Genomic DNA, 14015 nt, shown 5'->3' on the forward strand with positions numbered 1-14015 from the left:
CTTTGAAATATCTGCAAAGAAGTGGAAATTAACTTTTTTGGAATTGAAAGCAATATTAATACTAATGGAATCCTAATTAAATGCTTATTTAAACATTGTGTTATAATAGTCTTTCCTCAGAGTATTTATGAGTTATTTGGGAGATGACTGTGAGGCTCCTTCCCCTGCCCCCTTAGGACACGAAGGTGTTTCCCAATCCTGGCAGCCAACAGCATTTGCCTCAGCAGACCGTTCCCTCCTCCACCAGCAATGACTTTCACAAACAAACTTCATATCCTCAAGGTCACTCGGGTATGGATAAGAGTGAGAATGCATTATTCTTTGGTTTTGAAAATGGGAAACTCTGGCATACTCCCTGTCATGCAAACACCAGCTGCGTTCAATGCAGGTGCCACCGTGTTGAGCGCCAGCGCGGCACTGTAAGCCACCTGAGGCTGCAGGGGAAGTGAGAAAGGCAAAGCGCCTCTGGTACAGATGGTGGTTTTACCATCCCCTGTGGTTTTAGCATCTTTGAAGGTTTTAGGTACTAACTACTTTCCAATAAAGAGAAGGGGAACTTTGGGGAAAGCTAGTGGCAATAAGGAAAGTAGATTGCATCTCCACTCTGAATAAATCAAGCTTTCACTGTAGCAAAACATTTCCATGTGGGGAAAAACCCCACCCCAGCAGCTGGGTCATACCTCTTGGAGTCTGTGACTCCAGGGCTGAAGTTATCGCAGGAGACTGAGTTGCTACTCACAATGCACCGTGGTTAACTAGTCCTGATCCTGTTAACGTCAAGGCCACTGGCCATCAGAGACAAAGGCTGCAGGCTGGCTGAAGGCTGTACCTCCTTCAGTAAGAAGCACCATCCCTTCCTGGGCAGAAGGGATGAGATACAGACTAAGCCAGTATTGCTTTATTTTAAAGTGCAAATTTAGTAAGAGAAGGTATTGGTGCAACAAGAGAAAGCGAAGCCCAAAGCCGCACTGGGCCGATCTGCTGCATTCGCGGCCGTATCGGTCTGGCTTTGCCCTGGCACTAACTCAACGGCTTTTCTGGAACCTGGAACTGAGCAAAACCTTTGGTCCTTCTGGCGCTGCCGGCTCGGGCCCTGCGAAGACCAGCTCCTGCAGCCGTTCCCGGGCGGCCCCGCCGCAGCCCCTCAGGGCCCCGCGTCCCCCTCGCCTCCAGGCACGGAGCTGCCGCCGGCCGCGTCCGGCGCCCGGTGCGCCACGGAACAGGGGAGGGCGGGCGGGCGCGGCACCGAGCCCGCTGCCCCCCGCCGGTCCTCCCCCGAGCCCGGGCCGGAGCTTACGCAGGGCGGGCGGCAGTCAGCACCCAGGGCGGCCTGGAGGGCGGCCATCTCCGCCGTCAGCTCCTCGCAGGCGGCGATCCGGGCCCGCAGCTGCCGTTGCCGGGCCTCCAGCAGGCTCCTCAGCCTCCGCAAGTCACCCTCTACCTGCGGCGGAAACAGCGGTCATGGGCGACGCCGCGGCCCCCCGGCCCGGCCCGGCCCGGCCCGGCAGCACCCACCGTGGGCCGCCCGGGGGGCTCCGCCGCCATCCCGGCTCCGCGTCGCCATGGGAACGGCCCGACCGCCACGCCCCCGGATGTGCGTCACCGCACCGTCCCCTGCGGCCCGGAAGCGGCTCTTGCATGTTGAGCGCGCGGCGGGCGGCGCTGGCGGGGCTGGCTCGAGCCGGGGAGGGGGCGCCGGGCCCGGGCTTAGGCCCGGGTCTAGGCCTGGGTCTGGGTCTGGGCCGCGCCTGCAGCGCCCGCCTGCTGCTGCCGCCTGGCAGCGCGGCCCAGCCGGACCCTTCAGGTGCGGGCAGGGTACCGGGGGGAGGCGCGGGCGGCCTGGAGGGAGACTGGGCCGGGGGAGGCAGTGGCCCGGCGGGGAGGGGAGCCAGGCCCGGCACGGCGGGAGCCCCGGGGTCGGGCTGGGCGGGGGCTGCCGGGCCGCCCCGCTCACCCACCGGTGTCGGACAGGCTGGAGGGAGGTGGTGACGGCCGCCGTGGGCGCCCTGCAGGCGGGCGGGCTGGTGGCGGTGCCGACGGACACGGTGTACGGCGTGGCGTGCCTGGCCCAGGACTCCGGCGCCGTGCGGAGCATCTACAGCCTGAAGGGGCGGAACGGGAGGAAGCCGCTCGCCATCTGCCTCGGGGACGTGGAGCGTCTCTACAGGTGGGCGCGGGCACCGCGGCCGGTGTGCGGAGCCCCCCCCCCGGGAGCCGCCGCTCAGCGGGTCTCGGTTCCGGAGCCCGTACGCGACAGAAGCACCGCACCGCAGAGCGGGGGGCTGCGGGGGAGGGCTGCACCGGAGCTGGTTCGCGGTGCCCTGCAGCGGCGGTCCGGGCGAAGCTGTGCAGCCGCTTTTAACGCGCTTCCTCCTGCCGTGCAGGTACTGCCAGGTGAACGTGCCCGACGAGTTGTTGCGAGACCTGCTTCCAGGACCCGTGACCTTGGTCTTGCAACGTTCAGAAGAGCTAAATAAAGACTTGAATCCTTTCACATCGGTAGGCCTTTGCCAAGGGATACATCTCTGGGTTTTTGAGGCACAGTGTGCTTTTTTTGTGCTTCTGCTGTAGTAGCTTCTATTCTTACGTGTGTGTTTATCGTGCTTAGCAGCGACTGGCATTTTCCTGAAGCCGGTCCCTGGCTGTCATGCTCCCCGCGACTCACTTGGACATGGCATAACCCAGCATTAGGGGCTAACTTACAAAGGCACGTCTCTCATTATGGCTCAGCTTTAAGTCAAGAGGGCGTTAGGCAACGTGAGATTAAAAACGGTTACTGCGAGTAACGCTGTGCTCTCTTCTTCCTTGTAGCTGGTTGGTGTTCGCATTCCAAACCACCCTTTTATTCGGGAGTTGGCACGAGCTTGCTCTGGACCACTGGCTTTAACGAGTGCCAACATCAGCTGTCAGGCGAGCACGCTGACGGTGTCGGTAAGGCTGTTTTTGCCACTAAGTGACGTTACTGTGGCTGGCTGGCTGTGAGAGCCCCAGACTCTCACAACTGGAAGCCAGCTTTAGCAATAAAACAGGGATTTCTCTGCTACTGTTATTTTTTTATTTAATGATAATCTCTAGTTAAAACAGCCTGCAGATATGTGGTGTGGGGTAGCTGTCTTGCTGTGATCCTCACCTTAAAAAGCCAGGAGGGCAGAGCCGAAAAGTGATGCTTAAAGGCTTACGCACAGCTTTTGAAGTGGGTGCCAAATCTGAAAGATGGAAATTGCTGTGGGAGGGATGGCTGTGGAACGAGACTGCTGCTGTCTGTACAGCTCCTTGCAGCCCGGTAACTGACTGTCACTCAAGGAGATGTCTTTTTGTAAAGCTTGAGATGCTGGTGATGGTGCAGTTGGGCATAGTACCAGACAGACACCCTATCAAATGTCTTGATAGGCTTCTAGCTTTTGTTGTGCGCTCCTTAATAAACAGCGGTGCAGCTAAGAAGTCTTCAACCAGAGAATCCTTGTGGCTTTCCTGCATGTCTGAGATAAATCTGTTCTCAGAAATCAAGACAGGATGTGTTCATGAGAGAAAAAAAGTGAGCTGACCTGACCTGACAGAGGAAGGGGAGAGACCACCCTCCTTGACACCAGAATGCCCAGTAGTGTCGGTTAAAACGCAGTCACAAACCATCTTCAGGATTGTTAGCCACATCTCTTTTTTTTTTTTTTTTTTTTTTTTTAAAGGAATTCCAAGACCTGTGGCCTCAGTTGTCCTTAATCATCGATGGAGGCCCAATAGGGGACGTCCAGAGCCCAGAGTGTCGTTTGGGGTCAACTGTGGTTGACTTATCGGTGTCGGGGAAATTCACCATCATTCGTCCTGGCTGGTGAGCACTCTGCTGAATATAACTGTAGCTTTTTCTTTATTTGAAATGAAATGAAGCTTTCAAGTTAGGGTGGGTCGTGGTTTGCTGCTTTTCCCGTAGCAGTTGAACCTTCACATTAATGTTGTTTAGCTTAATTACCAGCACGCTCAGAAATCCTGAAAGAGCACTCCAAATTGTGAGCCCGGGAGACCCCGTTCTAGAAGCTTCTATGTGAAACTCTTAATTTCTGGAGTTTGTGTTCTCCTTGAGTCAAAATGCAGTACTGCATCTAGCTGATTGCTTTTTCCCAGAAAACGCAGCGTAATCCTTAAAACCCCTTTTTCTGATGGTTGTGTTTCACCCCGCAGTGCGCTGGCATCTACAGTTGAAATCCTGAGGCAGAAGTATGGCTTGGTACCAGAATCGTCTTAAGTCTTCGGACTCTGAGGAGGCTCTGCAGAGCTGGTAAAGCTGGGCACCGTGTGCCTGCGCATTCAGGAAATGGACGTCCGTGGCCTTGTTTAATAAGGTCGATGGGTTATGGCAAGGTTAAACAAAAGATTTAAAAAAAAATTATTAAAAAACCCAGAGCAACAGTTGATGGGTATCTGTTAATTAGCATCACATCTGCTCTAGCCTGAGAAACCAACCCAAATATGTATGCTGACCTCTTTGTGCTGCTGTACCATTCCCAATTACCTGTTTTATTAACGTGATTAGGCCTTTTGAAATACAGTCATTTGAACATTAGACCAGTCTCAGGATGGGATGATGAAGATGGTGTCTGATCCACTCTCCCGTAACACTTACTCCATGTGTTGGCTTATTGTATCTGCGCTGAAAGAGAAGCAACGATGGAAAAGAGGTTCTTCAAGCTTTCGTGATGTTACAGCTATGGTGCTCTCTAGCCATTTTTCTCTGTTCTAAACGGAATCAAAACCTACTACTGAGATGAAACTGTAAGTGCTTTTGAAAATTAACAGTATTCAAATGGTCCCTAGCTAGACAAGAGCTGCTCAGAAAGACCTGGCTTCCTCCTAATAGAAAGAATGAAAACAAGCTCTTGGCATGCTGATCTTCATTTTTTAAATGTGGGCTTCCCTCTCTTGATTTTGTTCTGAAAACTGCTAAGCTGAAGTAAATAGAGAATGGATGAAAGTTTCCTCTGGTATTTGTTCTTCATTGAAAAGGAAAGTTTAAGGAGCTGCTATTAATTTAAAAAGTGGTGAGCAACTTGTGTAATTTTGTTATAAATGCTTAGTTTTAGCCATTGTTGTCCATCACTTTTGATGGACTTAGGTGCTTAGCAAGAACGTGTATGGAGTTGTCATAAACAGAAACTTGGTTCACATCCAGAGCTGCTACTTCTCATTTTATTGACATAGACAAGTATAAATTAATTTTATGGCTAATTTAGAAGGGCCCAAGCATGGCTAAAATCACAAAAAAGGGAAAGCTACTGTGAGCTGAACCTCTTTCAAAGCACAAATTAATGGTGTTTTCGGTTGCACTTTTATTGCAAATATTTTTTATCCTTGGTTCTAAAGGGGATAAAGCAACTTCAGATCTCAATTTTCAAAACATGGAACACTAAACAATCAGTCAAGAGCTTTTAGTATAGATCACTGCATTTCCTCGGTTTCCAGCACATACAGTAGTAGTAGTAAATAGCCTGTAGTGTTCCAGCTCTAATTATCTTCAGTTATTTGGATACACAACGCCCCGCGCAGAACTCCTTGGTATAGGAGAGGTTAAAGTAGAGGGTATGGAACGGCCTGGCCTCAGTAGACAATTTGGAGGAATATTTACTCCTCTTTACAGGAATCTGATGGAGAAATGCTTTGACAGAGTTGCTAGCAGAGTGAGGGGTATGTGATCACACAGCGGGCCAACGGTGTATGGGGAAATGCATGCTGGAATGCAGCTAACGGTGTCGAACGTCACAGAACGTACACGTGATAACAAAAACCAGATCTCTGGCCCCCAAACCAGCACCCCTTGTGAATTCCAGAGGAGTTCTGAAAGGGTCATCTGTACTAAATCTGCAGAAAATGAGACTTGATGCTGCTTGCAGATTTCCTGCTCCCTGTAACACTTCCTCCTGTGAGTAAGTTGGGGCTTACGTGGTTCTCGGGATGCTTGCAGATGGTCACTCGTGTTTGGCCTGGTTAGGCTGATGGTTCTGCGGCTGCATCTCGAGCGCTTTTTTCGGAAGCGCTGCTCTGTGCTGCAGCTTTGTCAGCGGGACGTCTTTCTGAGTAAGGCAAATCCTGAAGTTACATCAACCACTGCTCTTTCTCTTTGCTGAAATGTTCTGCCCACCTGCGAGTCAGCTCCAGGTACATGCTCGGCTGATGAGGAAGGTAGTCCAGATAAAGGCGCGTCAGCGTCTTCTTGGGTACAGCTTTCTCGATCTGGGTGCCTTCGTGCCACTCGTTGAAGGACGTGATGGAGACAATCTCAGGCCTGACCGTGAGAGCAGCCTGCAGAGCTGTTTCGTAGTACTTCCCGTTGACTCTGTTCCGAGTGTTGTGGTTGTTCCAGGGGCGAATGCTGGTGTCGATGTAGCCTGGGCCAACGCTCGGGATGAACATCAGGTTGTTGGAGTCGCAGAAAGTTTTGATTGCTTTCCAGTTCTGGTGGGATGAGCCGAAAGAAAAACCGTTGGACGCAAAGTACGTGTACATGCCGTCATACCCTGCTGAGAGGATATCGTGCTTGTGTCCCTCCTCCACCAGCAGCGCTATGAACACGGCGTCGTAAGCGGTGTTGCGGAGAGAGTGGGAGCCTGATGGTGTGAGAAGGTTGGCCCAGGATTCAGCCGGTGTCAAGTAGGAATCATAGATGTAAAACAGCGGGAGACTCTTGCCGGTGCTGGTCTTGTACTTATAAAAAGCTGCGTGTGATCCGTATCTAGAGGAGAGCACAAAGCTTTTTCAGAGGCTGGGGGTGGTGAGCCCTCAGCAGGCATTTCCATTACAAGGCAAGCATGGTGCAAGGCGTGGTTTGCTGTCAGGACATGGTTTGCTGTCAGGACCTCCTTTCCCAGAACCTTTATCTCCATCTTTATGGGAGTGCCTGTGCCTGTTCCTTTCCTTTTTGAGAGAAAGGGCAAAGGTGCCAGCCTAGGGGTGATAAGCTTAGAAACCTGAGCAGAAGAATGCAATTTTGGGTTCTGAAGGCAAGGTATTGCAACGCCGGAGAAAGCGGGATTTGATCATGACCCCTGCCCGGCGCTGCCCTGTGGGCTCGCTCTTGGCAGCTCCCTCCCCTGTGCACTGAGTTTGGATGCTATTCTGATGTGTTTAATTCAAAGTTCTGCACGCTGTTTGTGCTTAAAGCAACATTAGACAGCTGGATTTAGCCTACATGGAAAACTTACTTGTCCACGATGTATTTGATGTTCTCATGCACGGTGTGGTCATCGCGCCCTTTGTATGGCTGGATATGAAAGGCAACCTTCAAAAGAGACCACGGAGATGGTTATTTTTGTCACACTGGTACTCCTTTCTCTGCACCCTGACCTCCCAGAAGACCCCAGGGCTGCTGTACAGGAGCTCCTGTCGCCCGCCGTGGGCAGACTGCGGGGACCCCTTCACGACGCACGCAGAGCACAGCAGTCCACTCGGTGAAGTCAGGGCTGTCACTGGTTTTCCCTAATGCTAGTGAAAAGTAAACTGAAAATCCCAATTATGGAGGAAGAGCCTTGCATTTAGCTATTGAAAAATTGTTCCCATTGTCTTAAACACAAGTGCTCGTTTCTTTTGACAGTCAGCGAAGCAGAGGAGCAGGGCCTCTCCCCGAGCGCAGCATCGGCTTCGTGCTGGAGCTGAACGGCGACTTTTAACGGCCTCCAACAGCAGACCTGTACCTTACCTTTATGGCGTATCTGTGCGCGGTGTCCAGTATGGAGGGCACGAGGCTGTCCGACGGCTCCCCGTTGTCGTCTGCTAGGCCGGGCGGGTACCAGGACAGAACCAGCACTCCTAGAGCGGCACGTAACAGAGCAGGTCTCGCTCAAATCTGGTTTGTTCCTCAACTTTTCCCGCGCATCAGCAGTGCAGTAAGCGTTTCTCATCGTTCTAATGCTTTAGAAGACCTGCGGTGTTTGAGCCGTGGTTATGAGACACGGTAATCAACGCTCCGAGGTAGCTGTCGGGGGCCCTTGGGTGCTAGCAGCGCTCTGCGGGGTGGCAGGGGAAAAGCGGGGTGCGCCGGAGGGTGCCGGTGCCCGGTGCTGGAGCATCGCGGCACGGCGGAGGGCAACGACCGCAACCGCTTGAGTTGTGGCCCCGGTAACACGGTGCGGGGGCTCGGGGGCTGGTGTGTGCCCGGGGCGGGGGGGGGGGGGTGCTCGGGGCCGGCGGCTCTTACCGATGGCGGCGGCGCGGAGCTGGCCCATGTGCTCGGCCAGCACGGCGGGGTCGCGGGAGCTGTAGGGGCCGAGCGCGGGGTAGAAGCTGGAGCCGATATCGTCGGGCGGGCGGTGGCGGCCGCGGGGGAAGCCGGCCGAGACCCGGGGGTCCCAGTGCGGCACCAGGGCGTGGTCCCAGTGCCGGTACCGGCCCTCGAAGCGCGGGCTGCCGTACCAGGCGTAGTAGAAGGCGTGCAGGTCGTAGGAGGGGCCGCCCGGGGCGGGGGGCGCGGGAGGGGCGGGCGGCTTCCCGGGGGGCCCGGCGGGGGCCGCGGCGGTGCGGAGGGTGCGCAGGGCCGCGGCGGTGCCCAGGACCAGGAGCGCCGCCAGCAGCAGCGCCCGCCCGCCCCGCCGCCGCCGCCGCCTCATCGCCCGTTCGGCCCGGCCCGGCCCGGCCCCGGGCGGCGGGGACCCCTGCTGGCGGCGGCCGGGGCTGCAGCGCCGCGGCCCGGCCCGGTGTCCCCTTCCGCAACCTCCCGGCGGGTCCTGCGCTCGGCGGGACCGGCCGCTTCTCCGGTGGGTCTCGGTGTGCGGGCGGCGCTGGGGCTGGTCCCCCGCGGGACCGACGATGCTCCTCGCAAGACCGGCCCGTGGCTCGGAGCGGCCGCGGCCCCGGCGGGGGAGGGGGTCAGGGATGCCCGGTGGCGGGGCTCGGGCCGCCGTCCGCGCTCGCTTCCCCAGTGCGACCCTTGGAACGAGTGGGTGATGGAGGACTAAGCTTATTCGAGGAAGGAAAACATGCTCCGGCAAACACTGAAACGTGCCTATCCGAGCTGTTAAAGGAAATAACATTTTAATTGGGTGAATCTGTTACGCACAAATGTTACGGGCGATAAAACTCCTGCTAAATGGCAACCCAGTAATGAGATGAACCTGTCGAGGGAACAAATTGCCTGCAAATCAGAAACAGGCTTCCGAGGAGCCCCAGCAGCTTTGGGGCTTCCGTTATTTCGCTTGGCTGAAGCTCGTGCCGCCCCGCAGCGCTGGAGCCTTCTGGCGGCATTTCCTCACAACAGCCCCCCGTGCGGTGCTGGTCTGCGGGAGGAGCGCGCGTAAGCGTTAGCGAGCTGTAGAAACAGCTCGAAGTTTGCCTTTCAGAGATTTCTGTGATTTTTGTCTGGGTTAGATGTGTGCAAGAGCTAACTATGGGCTGGGCGCCAGGTCAGCAGCAGTGGTTCTGGTGGGATGTCAGCGGAAAGGGGTGTTGGGAGAGCGTCCCAGTTCTGACTGGTGTGCTGGGTCTCAGCAAGGAGACTGCCTGGCCAGCCCCGGTGCCATCCTGTGGGCTGCTCTTTTGCCTTGGGTATGTTTTGGCCTCTAAAATCCCTGTAACTAGTGCCACCTGAGTTTGACAAAGAGATTTGGCAAACTTCTCCCCGTTGCTTGTACGCCAGCCCTGCTCCTCTCTTCCTGGGGACAGCATCGTCCTGTCTGAAGCAGCTATTTCAAGTCCCGGCCCCAGCAGGGACACGTGTGGATGCTACAAGCAGCACAGAGCCAGTTTTGGGCAAGGAACATCCCCCTGCTCAGATGAGCAGTTATTTATAAACCAGGGAACCTCATCTTTGTCCTCCGGTTCACCTGGGCGTAGGGCACGAGCGCTGCTGGAGCCTAAACTCTGCACACGTGGGACTAGGACCTAGGAATACTTCATCTCTGTGTATAAATACCATACAAAGGAGAGGAGAGAGGTATCCAGCTCTTACCTCTCCAGTTTCTGGACCTGTTTGGTCAGAACACAAATGCAGATATACCTTCCTAAGGAAGCTGCTGGACCTGATTGCAGGGAGAGACCAGAAACCATGGTGCAAATGTACTTTAGTGGCTCAGAGAGTATAAGGCAAGCAAAAGCCTCTCCTGCTTCCCCCATTTATTTTTCAAATCTCTTCAAGACCAGTGTGATAATTTTGGAGGCCTGATCCATGCTTGGGAGTGACGCTCCTGTCTGTTTATTCATCAGCTCCCATCTGCTTGGGCCTCTTCAGGGACTCGGTGAGCTTCGTCCCCCCCTTTGCCCCTCGCTTGCTGTCATCTGCTGGAGATGAGGACGCTTCTTAATTTAATTTCATGGCTGCCAGTTGTGGGTGCGGTGAGCGTTGTGCTGAGCCAGCTAGCTCAGGAAGCTAGCGACGCTGCGTTCGTAGTCTTTTTCCGAGTCATTCCTTTCATTCGCGTATGCGAACGACGCTGCCGTTTGTGACCTCCCGGTTGGCAGACCCTTGTGCCTCCGCGCACCGGAGCCACCACGAACCAGCTGCAGGGAAGGAGGCAGTGGGGCTAAATACCGCTGCTGTTTGACGGACAGTTTTAAATTGCTCTATTTCAGCCCATCGTCCCACAAGTAGCTGCTGTCATTTTTCTTTCAAATAGCTACCTTCAGGCTACTTGGAGAGGTCAGGCTGCAGAGGGTGGATGCTCCAGGGAGGTGGGAAGAACTGTGTGTCTGGTGCCAAGGACAAGGGTACTGGAGAGAAACCTGCAGACCAGTGAATTTGCTGTCGCTCTTCTCCCTCTCTGAGTTCAATGCCTCTAGAAACTGTCGATGATGTTTAATTTATGAATTGGCGGATGAAGGAGCTGAAGGCAGGGCAGAACTATCTAAATAAAAATTATTTGGAAGCAATGAGCAGGGAACGCGTGGTGTGCGAGTCGGGCTCTTCGGGTCTGACAGCCGCATCTAACCGGGTAACGTGGTGATGTGGCTCAGTCCGGGTCTCCGCGCTGCCCGTGTGATTTGTGTTCCAGCAGTATCGCAAGGATCAGTTTTTACTGGAGTCCCACCCTGGAGCCCCCCGACTCAGCCGCCCTGCAGTGCAGAAGGCCCAGAAACACCGGTTCCCAAAAACGACTGCACCGGGGCGCTTCTCAGTACTGCATCGCCGGGGGTGACGCTTGCCCTGAATGACCGTCCCGCTGGCTTCCCCGATGCCTCCTCCATACAGGTGCGTTCTCTGAGCCGCCCCGTGAGCCGAGCCGGACCTCCGGCCTTTTGCTTCCAGGATGGCCGAGCCGCCGGAGCCGTGTCTCCCACCACTAGATAGTGCTAGGCCACCGCAGGGAGCCGGCGGCCGTACCGGCCGAGGTGTGTACACTTGCTTAAAGCATTAATAACCGAGTGCTGCGCGGGGGCCGTGCCGACGCGGGCTCGGCGTGGCGCAGATGGCGGCTTGCGTGCCAAGCTGCCCGCTGCAGGCGAGCGGCTGCCGGGGAGGGCAGGACGTGGTGCTGCTCTCCTGCCTGTACCTGGTCCTTGCGAAGCCCAGGCTGGGATGATTTTTCCCAGTGTCTGAGTGCCATGGAGTGGTTATGTATCTTTATTGCTCATGAGCAGCTGTCTCAGTCACTGCTAATGGACTGTGATACACACAGAGCTGACCCCAAAATGATGTCTTCACAGAAATTGCCTGTCTGTGGAGCTTCTGGGCTTTTACAGCAGAAGCACTGGGCTGGGTGAGTTACTGTCATCTGCAAAGTGTGTGCGTGAGGGGTCTCTGGGTGCTTCCCCTTCTCTGAGCCTTTGCTCTTACCTCATCTTTCCCAATCAGGTCTCCTGCAGGATAGAGAGGCCGAGGGAAATAAGAGGATCGCTTCCCTTTTGTCTGCCTGCGCAGGACCCTCTTCCCTCCGTGACTACCCCTCTGGGCAGAGGGTCACTTGGTGGAGGGGATGGAGCGGGGCACGGGGGGGTCCCTCCTCGCCCCTGGCAGGCAGTGGGTGCGGGCGGTCTGCTTTCCACAGCCCCCGCCTGGCAGCGACGCTGAGCAGAGCCGGCCCCGGCTGCTCCGACCTGTGGTGTGGGTGTAAAGGCTGTTTGGGGGCTTCCTGTATCGTCTCACCAAATCGAGCAATTTCCCTACTGATTCTGCTCCCTCTGTATTTGCATGGTGAGCTTCCCCCTCGTCTCGTTCCTCAGCTCATCAGCTATTCATTGATCTTTGCCAGGCTCCTCCAGCACTCATTCATCACTCGCACACCCGCCATCCACTTTCCAAATGTTTCCTATTTTTCCGGTGATGTATTTCCCTGTTCAGACAAGCTAATCTTGCACCATCAATAATTGGGGTGCGGCTGTGCTCCTGACCTCTGTGCTGGCACAGGCACGCGGCTCTGCCCTGCGTGGATGGAGCCAGCCGAGCCGCAGGGATGCCGGGTGAGCGGTGCAGCCCCTAACCCTCCCGGGAGCCGCTTCCCCGGCTGCTGGGTCTCTGCTGCAGCAGGTCACCCCTCCCCGTGGGGACCTCGAGGCGTGCAGATGGAAGCGATGCTCTCAGGGCCAGGAAGGGCTGTATCCCATGGCTGGGTGGGGGCAATGGTCTTTGAGGTGAGGCAAAGCCCTGAGGCAGAGCAGCTTTGCTTGAAAGGGGCTGGCTTTGTGGTCTGCCCTTGGGGTGCCCGAAGCCTCGTCTCTCTCTGCCACGACCTGGCCTTTGCGAGCAGCCTTGGTGGGCAGAAAACTGGGGAAACGTATCGGCGGCTCAGCTGGCGCCTCTGCTTCTGGCTCGTTCTGTGCTGCTGGCGTTCAGCGTCCCTGCGAGTGACAGCTTTATTTGTGCCACCAGCATCAAGAGGATGAGCCGCGTGTCAGGCGTGGGTGAGATGGCCGGTGCCCTTGTTCCCTTGCAGGAAATGCAGGCGCTATAAATTACTTCTTCCCTCTGGCTTCTGGGTGTCTCCAGGCCACTGCAGCCGTCAGGGTGATGTACTCAGCACCAGCTAAAGTGACCAGCCTCTGTGTCAGCGTTTGGGCACTGTCAGCACCTCTGGAACGCACCAGCACGGAGCAAACCCAGGCTTTGTTGCTTATTCAGGTGTTCTTGGTACTTTCCGAAACGGGGACCCTGCTGCTGCGCTGCGTGACTTTGTGCAAAGACTCCATGCCAGGAACCGTGTGTGCAGCGCGCGGGAGGACGCGGCATCGGGACCGAGAGCGATGGTGAGCGTTTGGGACCCTGCAAGCTGTCTGCTGAGATGCATTGTGAAAATCCGCTCATCGCCAGCTAGGACATGCTGATTAGACAAACAGCTTCTGCTGGAGCGGAGAGAGATGCCTTTTTAGATCTTGTAGGTGGAACTATAAACACTTTCATAAGCCAATTCACAGGAGCGGTACGGATCAGGGTGACTCTTGTGTTTGCAACCCTTGTTGAAATCACATTGGCATGAGCTCTCAGAGCAGGAAATACATGGTTTGCATTTTAATTAGCACTTGCCCTCCAAATAAAAATGCATCTTTAGAACCTCATTAGCAGAGCCAGTTCAAACTCATATAGCGATGATTCAAATGAGCAACGACAAACCAGGCAGGCTTAGTTCGCGTTGGTATCAGAGGTGAAGCTGCTGAGTGTCTGACCCCTTCCTTCCCTGTTGAAGCCATTGGGGAAAAATGTTGTCAGGGGTTTGTGTTTGGAAGCCTTGGTGGAGCAATTGGGTCTGTCTGATGTCGGGCAGTTGCTGGGTAACTCTTGCTTCTCACTGTGATCTTATCTACTGATGTTTATTGAGTGCTTCCCGTGTCCACAATGTCATTCTTGCTGCTGCAGTTGGTGGCTAAAAGCTTTTCATACTCTTTTTTTATTTTGTGCAGCAGTTACATGGCAGAGGTGGTCGTGCTGAGAACTTTTCACAGCTGGCGTAGTTGGAGGACCCTTTATTGTGGACTTCTGGTTATTGTTTGGAGTACCATAGGAAGCAGGACATAAATTAGAGCAGCCCAGGAATAACTCTTGTTACAGGAAGGTGCCTCGGAGAAATTGATTTAATTGCTTTAATATTTTGTACACATTTTTGGCCCTCTCT

General features: G+C 55.0%; 2 protein-coding genes across 2 annotated transcripts; one reads left to right on the forward strand and one right to left on the reverse strand.

Annotated features, from left to right (window-relative positions):
- The first annotated feature begins 1620 nt into the window (after positions 1 to 1620).
- Positions 1621 to 4963, forward strand: YRDC (yrdC N6-threonylcarbamoyltransferase domain containing). The gene is made up of 6 exons (XM_075773823.1): positions 1621 to 1804; positions 1972 to 2167; positions 2385 to 2499; positions 2812 to 2931; positions 3684 to 3826; positions 4174 to 4963. Exons 1-6 carry the CDS (start codon positions 1639 to 1641, stop codon positions 4235 to 4237), a joined length of 804 nt encoding a protein of 267 aa, XP_075629938.1. The 5' UTR covers positions 1621 to 1638; the 3' UTR covers positions 4238 to 4963.
- A 187-nt stretch (positions 4964 to 5150) lies between these two features.
- Positions 5151 to 8625, reverse strand: MANEAL (mannosidase endo-alpha like). The gene is made up of 4 exons (XM_075773822.1): positions 8180 to 8625; positions 7682 to 7791; positions 7188 to 7264; positions 5151 to 6718 (listed from the first exon to the last, which is right to left on the reverse strand). Exons 1-4 carry the CDS (start codon positions 8586 to 8588, stop codon positions 6082 to 6084), a joined length of 1233 nt encoding a protein of 410 aa, XP_075629937.1. The 5' UTR covers positions 8589 to 8625; the 3' UTR covers positions 5151 to 6081.
- Between the last annotated feature and the right edge of the window lie 5390 nt (positions 8626 to 14015).

This window comes from Balearica regulorum, chromosome 22, assembly GCF_011004875.1.
Source record: "Balearica regulorum gibbericeps isolate bBalReg1 chromosome 22, bBalReg1.pri, whole genome shotgun sequence".
In the NCBI taxonomy this organism is placed as follows: Eukaryota; Metazoa; Chordata; class Aves; order Gruiformes; family Gruidae; genus Balearica; species Balearica regulorum.

Coding starts and splice junctions, on each gene's coding strand:
- MANEAL (XM_075773822.1), bottom strand. CDS start 8,588: ATGAGGCGGCGGCGGCGGCGGGGCGGGCGGGCGCTGCTGCTGGCGGCG. Junction 7,265..7,681: donor CGCACAGATACGCCATAAAG/GTAAGGTACAGG, acceptor TCTCTTTTGAAG/GTTGCCTTTCATATCCAGCC. Junction 6,719..7,187: donor ATCAAATACATCGTGGACAA/GTAAGTTTTCCA, acceptor GCTCTCCTCTAG/ATACGGATCACACGCAGCTT.
- YRDC (XM_075773823.1), top strand. CDS start 1,639: ATGTTGAGCGCGCGGCGGGCGGCGCTGGCGGGGCTGGCTCGAGCCGGG. Junction 2,168..2,384: donor GACGTGGAGCGTCTCTACAG/GTGGGCGCGGGC, acceptor CCTGCCGTGCAG/GTACTGCCAGGTGAACGTGC. Junction 2,932..3,683: donor CGAGCACGCTGACGGTGTCG/GTAAGGCTGTTT, acceptor TTTTTTTTAAAG/GAATTCCAAGACCTGTGGCC.